This window comes from Salvia splendens, chromosome 20 (genome assembly GCF_004379255.2).
Source record: "Salvia splendens isolate huo1 chromosome 20, SspV2, whole genome shotgun sequence".
NCBI classification, from domain to species: domain Eukaryota; kingdom Viridiplantae; phylum Streptophyta; class Magnoliopsida; order Lamiales; family Lamiaceae; genus Salvia; species Salvia splendens.
In genome coordinates, this window is record NC_056051.1 from 10,343,644 (window position 1) to 10,353,263 (window position 9,620).

The 9,620-nt window shown below is 51.1% G+C and overlaps 1 protein-coding gene across 1 annotated transcript; it reads right to left on the reverse strand.

Annotated features, from left to right (window-relative positions):
• Positions 1 to 8,019: 8,019 nt before the first annotated feature.
• Positions 8,020 to 8,496, reverse strand: LOC121781452. Its single transcript, XM_042179189.1, has one exon. The coding sequence runs from the start codon at positions 8,494 to 8,496 to the stop codon at positions 8,020 to 8,022; it is 477 nt and encodes a 158-aa protein (XP_042035123.1).
• Positions 8,497 to 9,620: the final 1,124 nt, after the last annotated feature.

A 9,620-nucleotide genomic window follows, 5' to 3' on the forward strand; every position in this document is an offset into this window, starting at 1 on the left:
CGGTCATCCAGGCAAGCATCCCTGATGGCCGTGTTATTAAGCCATATGTCATCCCAGAAGTAGATCCTTCCGAGCCCCACCAGCCACCGGATGTGCGGTTATGCTTGGCCGCGAACCTTCAGGAGTCTCTTCCACGTAGGGCTATTTGTGCTCGTGGGTCTTGCAGCGAGGGGGGAGGTCTTATCACAATATTTGGCCATCATATACATGGCCCATAGGGAATTTTGCTCCCGAAATCGCCACCACAATTTGAGGTTAAACGCGCGCAACACTTCCTTAAACTTCCGAACTCCGAGCCTTCCCTCATTAGTAGGTTGGCAGACCTGATCCCATCCGATCCAGTGTGTCCTTTTCTTCTCGGTGGTGGAACCCCAAGAATCAGGCCATTTGTTGATCAAGTTGCTTAAGGGCACCGACCGTTGGTTCTATGGCCTGAAAGATGTGGATCGGCACTACCTCCAGGGTGCTCTTAATGAGCGTTAGATGCCTCCCAAATGATAGATGTCTGTTGGCCCATCCCGAGACCCTAGCGGCGATTTTTTCCCGGAGGAACATAAACATGTCTGTACGTTTTGCACCACGATAAAGGGGACTCCTAAGTAAAGGAAGGGGAAGGTACCTTGGAGAAGCCTCCTTCACTCTGAATTGTGTTCGCACATCCTTCATTTTTTCGGAAATATAAAAGTTGCTCTTGGCAAGATTGATTTGCTGCCCCGACACTTCCGCACAGTGATTAAGGCAGGCTCTAAGCCTCCTCAAAGGGTTCGTGGCCGCCTGCGTGAATATGATGATATCGTCGGCATACGCAAGGTGGCTGATCTACATACATTGCCGAGTCGCTTTGAAAGTCATTTCCTTCTGACCCAGTATTAGTTTATCAAGGGCTCTGGAAGAGATCCGCAGCTATCACAAACACGGCCGGGGAGATGGATCCCCTTGTCGCAATCCCCGAGAGGATCGGAAGATCCATCCGCCGGGGCGCCAGAACAGAGTACTGAGAACCAACATGGGCGAATGCCTCCTCGCCCAACTACACCCAGGCATCGGAATCACCATCCTTTAAGGCTTAAGTAACAGGGCCATTGCACCCTTTCGTAGGCCTTACCATATCATGCTGAACGCACCTTTGGGGGCTGGGAAACATCTGACTAACTCATTAACATTTCTTTCGCAGGACACTTCGAGACAGGCTCTTAGCCGGCGCATAGGATTTGCCGCCGCTTGAGTGAAGATGATAATGTCGTCCGCATAGGCTAGATGGCTGATCTCCATGCATCTCCGGGAGGCTTTGAACGTCATGTCCTTTTGGCCGAGGATGAGCTTATCTAATGCTCGGGACAGGTAGTCCGCCGCGATTACGAACAGAGCAGGGGAGATCGGGTCTCCTTGCCGAAGTCCTCGAGTTGATCTAAAGAAGCCCGAGGGTGCCCCGTTAACAAGGACCGAGAACCAGCAACACCCAATACACCTCTCCATAAGTGAAATCCATGAATCCGGGAAACCCATACGGCGTAAAACTTTGAAGAGGAATGGCCATTGGACCCTATCATAGGCTTTAGCCATGTCAATCTTTACTGCCACATTAGGCGCTGGGGAGCATCTAGCAAGCTCATGGAACATCTCTTGAGCCAGAAGTGCGTTGTCGTTAAGGAGCCGACCTTTGACAAATCCACTTTGGTTTGGGGAGATGACCTGTGGGAGGAAAGGAGAGAGTCGAGAGGTGAGTACCTTGGTAATGATCTTGTTTAAAACATTGCAGAGACTGATGGGTCGGTAGTCGGTCCATGATTCCGGCGAAGCCTTCTTTGGGATAAGGACTATGCTTGTGGCCGTGATGCTCCTCGGCAGGAAGGCCCCTCTGAAGAACTGTCTGATTGCGTCCACTACCTCCGGTCCCACAATAGGCCAGCAGGCTTGATAGAAGGTGGCCGAGAAGCCGTCGGGTCCGGGTGCACTATCTCCGGAAATGCAAAAGGTGGCACTCCTGACCTCGTCCGCACTTGGGGCATCTGCGATGTCAGCGAACTGCTCGGCTGAGTGGACCTGCTGGATTAGGTCGAGGTCTGGGTCTTCAAGTGTCGGATTATTGGGGGCAAGGAGTTGTTGGAAGAACTCCACTGCGGACTTTTTAATCTCGGCTTCCTCGGTGAGCTCCTGCCCATTGACACGTATTGAATGGATGCGGAGACGAACCCTCTTTTGTTTCACCCAGCTTTGGTAGAACCGGGTATTTTTGTCTCCCTCGGCAAGCCACCTCAGAGCTGGCCTTCTGTCGCCAAAAATCTTCTTCATTTTTCCATTTCAGCAAAAGGATGTACTTCGGCAATGTGTTTGTTGATCGCTGTCCTGTGATCCGGGGTCGGCCTTGCTTCGAAACAAGATTGGGCCAAAGCAATTTCTTCCTCCTTTTCTTTTAGATTAGCATGAATGTTTCCAAAAACCCTCTTTGTTCCACTCCTTAAGGGGCCTTTTTAACTCTGGCCTGCTTGATTTGAATGTTTAGGATTCCACCCGCCCCCGTGGGCTCCTCCCATGCTTTTTGCACTACGGCCATGAATCCTTCATGTCGGATCCACATGTTCTGGAACCTGAAAGCCTTGGCTCCAGCGGATGTGTTCATCTTCGTGCACCTGACAAGAATTGGTCCATGGTCCGAGGCAATCCGGGGGAGGTTCGTAACCCGAGTAGCCTCGAAGGTCTTAGTCCCAATCCTCGCTGACAAGCACTCTATCCAACCTTTCAAAAGGCCATTCTTGGCCCAAGTGAATGCCGCTCCATCAAAACCAGGGTCAAGCAGCCTACAATCTTCCGTTGCCTCCGCAAAATCTACCATCATCTCGGCTTGCCGGTTGGTATCACTTCCAACTCTGTCTGATGAGATAGCATGGTGTTGAAATCGCCACCGATGATCCAAGGTGTTCCCTCAAGAGGGCCCGGCAATCTCTCTCATCTTGTCCCATAGGTGAATGTCTTTCACAGCCCTTGTACATTTGGCGTACACGGCTGAGATGGCACCGGCCTAGCACAGGCGGTGGGATTTGAGGTACCCGTGGAGAATTTGTTCCGAGTCAACCTCAATATCAAAAGTGGACCCCTCTTCCGCAAACATCCAAATCTTCTCGTTCATGTTCGAACCAATGAAGGACAGCCCCAAGGCTTAGAGAAACGGTCCGGGTCCGGTTGTGTGAGCGGTTTCCATTATTGCAAGAAATAAACATTATGACAACCAATTAGTCTTTTCAGAACGTTTTGAGTGGGCGCATTCGCGATCCCCCTCACGTTCCAAAACATGAGATTGTACGACATTATTAACAAGAAGGGTGCGTACCCAAAGAGGTTGAAGGCCCTCCTTGATAGTCAGTACGGTGTTGCTCTTTGTTCGGAAGCGCCTCCTCTGCGTCCTCGGCCGAACTGTTGCCTCCTAACTTTCTCGGCCCCCACATGCAATTCCATAAGGTCTTCGTCCGCATCCCCACAATTCTCAAACATCAAATTCTCCGTTCTCCATGAGAGTATAATATTGGTTAGTGCTCATGTGGTTCTTTGCCGAGAAGAACCCACGCCCCCTTGTCAAAGCATGGCGCGCGCCTCCTCTCGGATTCCCTCGCCGAACTGGTGAGACCAAGCTCCTCGCAATGGGGAGCCCCACTCCACGTCCATGTTCCCACGTGGTGTTGGTGGTTCGGTGGTGGGATGCAATGGATTCCCCCGGTTCGGTGGGGACTTCCCAAGTCTCGATCCCGGCAATAAGCCCGGCATTCTGAGTTCCGGAGCTCGGTCCCGCTCCCCAAAGTAGAGTCACCCTTGGAGTTCGGTCCCTCCCAGGAAGTATCACCGGAGTCCTCCCCATTTGTTTTGTTATTGTTTGGTCGATCACCGGCCTTGCCTTGCTTCTTCCCCCTGATGTTTCCATTCGTTGGAGCTGGAGGCATTCTTCCCCATATCTTGCTTCCCCTTCTCGGTTCTGTCTCTCGGGTTGTGGCTGTTTTGGCGGGCCGTTGTGGTAGTTTCTCTTTGGCGGCCGTTCCTTCTTGCCCGTCGCATAGCACACCTCACTTGCATGGCCGACATGTTTGGCATTCTCGGCAATATGATGGTATCTTGTCCCATCGGACTCGCATGCACCGTTTCTCGCCCACCAAGATCGAGGATTATCTCTTCGGTAGGTGGTTTTGTGATGTCTATCTCGACGCAGATTCGGGCAAATGAAAGCCGAGTCTTGTTTGCCGTGGCTCGATCAATTTGTATTGGATTGCCGAGAAGCTTGCCGATGGCGAATAAGGCGGATTGGTCGAAAAGGTGAATGGGGAGGCCAATTAGGTTGCACCAAGATTGCCGCAATGGGGGACTCGCAGTAAGCATCAAAGTCCGGGGACCATTTGAAGACCCTCATCGGGTGTCGGTCAATGAGCCAAACGGGCGTACCCCTTGGGCCTCCAAGGATTCGGGCATAGTCCGCCAAGTCCTCGCATTGAATGAGAATATGTTTAGCATTAATGTACTTCCAACTAAATCCACACCGAAGTTTAATATTGTCGAGGGTCTTTTGGATTTGCAGTCCCGTAGGGATAGAGTGAGAAACTTACCCACAATGGCGTGTCCCATGCTCTCAGCAAGCTTTTGAGTTTCCGCTCCGGAGAAGTAAATGGCCGGGATGCCGTCGGACACTGAAGCAAATCCAATGTTCTGGAGCTTATCCGGTTCAAAGGCTTGGGGGCCGGTAGGGTCAGTCGAGCCTTTGAGCATGTCCGCCATCGTTTTCGGCCGACCGGGGTGGCTTGCGGCGCCTTCACCCCGGCCTTGTAGAGTGTTACTCGCCGAGCCCGACGGGGTACCCCTAAGCAAGTCCGCCATCGATTTCGGCCACGGCGAGGGCCCCAGTGTAGCTTCTACCCCCCCAAGTTGATTAACTACATTCAGGCCCTTGTGTTGCGGCATCCGTCGCGGACTTAGGTGTGTTTCCATTTCTCTTCGGATTGTTGAGTTCGGCTTCTCCATTCTCGGTGTGGATCTTCTCGGGCACCTACGTTGCCGTTGTGTGCCCTTCTCGGCTTTTCCATTCTCGGCTTTTCGGCTTTTTCTTTCTCGGTGTGGATCTTCTCGACTTTATCCTTCTCGGTGAGGGTCTGTTCGGCATCATCCATAGGCGTATCGTTGGGTGTTGGTGTGTCTCTTGTCACTGCAACCATCTCGGCACTAGGCGTGGCCTTGTTCATCGTCTCGATAAAAGGCTTTTCTCGGTAGACGTTAGGGTTCGACTTCGGTCGCGGCTGGCCGAACTCCGCACTGTAATGTTCCGAACTAGCCTCAAACGTAGCTCGGAGCTTGCTAGTTCGTCCTCGTTCGAGAGGGGGAAAGTCCTCAAGAGAGGGTCCATTTCCATCCCGAGGTGTGTGTGTGACACTTTGCATGCATCCCGAAGGGTTTAGGGGGAACTCCAGTGGTTGTGGACCGGCCGTAATGAGAGGTTGCGCAACCAATGTGTCTAGCATCTCCGCCGAGTCCAAGGCGGCTAAGTGGATGATTTCGGCCTTTGTTGGTTGCGTTGGGGCCTCCACGACAATCGTCTCACGTGAGCTCTTGGGACGGAAAGGAGTTAGCCCACTTTCGGAAGGAGGTTTTGGTCTCCAAGCCAATTCGGGAAAGTTGGGTTGCTGCAAAAAGGAGCTAGATTTTGTTGTTTTGGGGGCTCAACGGATGCATTGGGGCCAGCATCACGTGGTGTTCCGAAGTGGCAAGGCGCCAAGGAACTTTCGGAAAGTGATTTTGTTGTTGTGCCCATTTCGGGCAAGTTGACTAGCGCGTCCACCCAGGCCTTTTGACCCATGCTAGAGCCATCTCTCTCCGAGCAGCCATCATGTGGGGGGTTGTGCTCTCCTCCGTCACCAGTCCCCGCGTTTGCGCCGGCCGCAAGGTCATCGGCCGGAGCGTTGTCAACAGTTCTGGCGCCGGCAAGTTCTTCATTAATCTTAGCTTCATCTTCACCGTTGGATTAGGGGAGGGCTCCATCGACGTCGGGAAGATGGGGCCTTTGCATTTGGGCTTCCGACCGGCGAGCTCCCTTCGGCCCCGAAATCAATCTTCTTCCTAAGTTGCTTGTCCTCCGGCATCGGTGAGGGTACGAACCTTTTCCGACCAGTGCCTTTGATGGGAGGGGCTGGTGTACTTTTCCGTGCCTTCACCTTCATTTTCAAAGTTTTCCTCGCCACTTTCCTGCAGGGAAAAATTATGGAGGGAGACTCCTCCGACGTGAAATTCATTGGCTGGTCCGAGAGAGGGTCCTCGGCCGGCCGGAGGACCATTAGCTGGTCCGAGATGGTGCGCGGTTCTTCGGACTCCGGGGGGGGATCCGGCAGGCGCTCCGGCATGATCGAGAGAATGAGTCGAGTCACCAGCCGCTCCGGAGCTTTGTTCGTGCCTTAGCCAAGGGAGTGGGTTGGTTGGTGAGAATCCGAGGTCGGGAGGATGGTGGGTGGCTGGTGGAGCGGGGGCGTGAGGGGGACCGTCGACAGTGGTGAGCCGAGCGAGAATGGGGTGGGCGGCGATGTGGGAACTCAAAACGTGGTGGGGGATTCTAGAGAGAAGGGAGAGCGTCTCTCTCTAACTTACAATTTGGTGAGGTTTTAAACTGAAGTAGTTAATAGGACTTTGTCTCAATTATTACGAACTTTAGTTAAAAAGAACTTGAAAAGTTGGGAGGAATGCTTACCTTTTGCTGAATTTGCTTATAATCGAAGTGTTCATTCTGCTACTAACTTTTCTCCATTTGAAGTTGTGTATGGTTTTAATCCATTGAGCCCACTAGATTTGATTCCAATACCTATTGAAGATCGTGCAAGTCTTGATGGAAAAGCTAAGGCTGAAATGGTGAAAAGATTGCATGAAAGGGTAAGACTCAACATTGAAAAGAGGACAGAACAATATGCAAAGCAAGCCAACAAGGGTCGGAAACAAGTCATCTTTGAGCCGGGAGATTGGGTTTGGTTGCATATGAGAAAGGAGAGATTTCCTTCGAAAAGAAAGTTCAAGTTGCAGCCAAGAGGAGATGGACCATTCCAAGTGATTGGAAAAGTCAATGATAATGCTTACAAACTTGACTTACCTGGTGAGTTTAATGTAAGTGCTACTATCAATGTTTCTGATTTATCTCCTTATGTTGGTGAATTAGATTCGAGGACGAATCCTCTTGAAGAAGAAGGGAATGATGGAGCTACACCCAAGCTAAGAAGATACATTGGGCCAAATGGTGAATATTATTCAAGTTAGTGGGCAGCCCAATGCATGAAGTTTTGAGTCACTATATATCACATTTTGGAGGCCCAAAATGGATCCATCTTCTTGTCCTTGTAAATAGGCTTGTAAGCATGTCTTTTGAGGACACCATTGATCAAATACGAAAATAGACTTTGTCTTGTGAGTTGAATTCTCTTTGTAGAGTTTTTCACTTGTTTGGAACTTATCAAGATACTTTGAGCAAGTTCTTGTGGCGTTCAACCATACCGAGGTTCTTGGCTGATCATATAGCCAACGGGTCGAGGTTTTCCAAGCTCTGGAAGTGGATCAAACCAGATTATCAATCAAGGGAGTCCGCTGCCAAACCTTATACGTGGGGTTCTTGGATCAATATATCCAACGGGTCCTTCGTCCTATCCCAATCCATATCACTATAGAGCCAATCCCGAAGACACTAAGGAAATTCAAAGGCAAGTGCAAGAGTTGTTTTTTTTTTTTTTTTTTTTTTTTTTTTTAATCAAACACCTTTATGGTGGAGGGTTCGGGGGTCCCTCATCCCTATATATCAACAACGAAAGGTAACAGAACATGGCCACACCCAAAAGTGATGTGCCAGATCAAACTCAGGAGTAGTGTGCGGTCCGGTTCCACATACCCGGACCTGGACCTCATCCTACTCCCTTTCAAAACCAAAATACAATTGAACACATACAAAAAGCCCATTACTTCTACCTCTACGACATCCGGTACGAATCAGGATCGATGGCCACTTTACCAGGCCTCGTGCTACTCTCGCTCATCATCTCTCACCCGAAGATTGGGGACTCCCATTTCGTCCATCCGGATGATGGCTCTAATTGTTGCTGGAACATTTTGTGAGGACATTTGTTGGAAATGATCTTGTTCCGCTCCCATTTTGGCGAGCAAATCGGCCGCCTTGTTGCCCTCCCTAGGGATGAAAGTGGCCCTGACGGTATGTCTACGCTTAAAGCCATGTAGCCGGGCCATTACGCGGCGAACTTGTGCCGGGCCCCAAGCCGAGCCATTGAGCAACTTAATGGCTTGTTCCGCATCTGCTTCAACCCAAATGGGTAGGTTGAACCCCTTTGCTACCTCCAACCCATGGTGAATGGCCATAAGCTCGGCCTCAAGAGCCGAGTGAGCGGCGAGTGGGGTTGCAAAAGCTACAAGCAGCTGACCATTGTGGTCCCGAACCAGACCCCCTCCGCCGCCCATGTTTGTTGGCCTCAGAGAACGCCCCATCCGTGTTAAGCTTGATCCATGTGCGTTCCGGGGGATGCCACTTAACCGCATAACAAACGGTCTCGGCCCCCTTGTCTCGGGGTGGTTCGGAAGGCTCATTCTGATTTTTACTACCCCCTTCCAATGTTTCGGCTTGATTGTGTCCGTTGGCCATGTTGTTGTAGATGAACATGTGAACCTGCCAACAACATTGTACGGTTTGAACTGATTTGCTCATGTCAACTCCTATTTTCTCTCCGCCCAAAGGAACCACAAAATGAGGTAAGGAAGACTCGGCTAAGATGTCTTCTATCCTGTTTGTTGGGTCCTAGGCGGACCATACTTGCAACCTGTCCGGGATGGTGTCGTTCACCCTAAGGGGTGGGGCCGAGCCTTCGAACCGGCCGTTGAACTCCTTCCAAACACATGTTGCTCCCCACCCCCGAATGAAGGATGTTGGAGGGACTCGGTATTAGGCCTCCGTGGCAGCATTGGCATTTCGACGCAAGCTCAATTTTCCTCCACTGGAGCTTGAATCAACCGGTATCCTGTTTGACAAAAGTCGCCAATTGAAGATCGCAATAGATTTTGTAAGTCCAGCCTTCCAAATGTCATCGAGGCCTTGAATGCTTGGTCTTTGTGAGCGTATTGTCTCCCAAGTCGTCGCGAGCGAGAACTCCCCGAGCCGAGAAAGTTTCCATCGGGGGACATCCGGTTCTCCCGCAACTATTGGGGTATCAAGGATTTGTGTGATAATCTCTTGAGGCATTCCAGCCTGGTTGTGAAGTTGCCGTAGCTTAATCTCATCCCATGTTTCACCCCCAATGTATTCCGAAACCTTGGTCGAAGGAGTGCCTCTATCGTCAAGGCAGAGCTCGCGAAGGGGGTAATCCCCAAGCCAAATGTCATCCCAAAAGTAGGCATCGCCCTGGCCGATCACCCATCTAATATTCGGGTTCGCTTGATTTCTCACTTTCATTAGCCGCTTCCATGTCGGGCTGTTTCTCCCCGAAGGAGAGGCCGCAAAGGGAGAGTTTTTGTGGCAATACTTGGCCTTCATGTACCTAGCCCAAAGGGAATTTTGCTCCCGGAACCTCCACCAAAGTTTGATACTGAAGGCCCGGAGGACTTCTTTGGTCTTACGG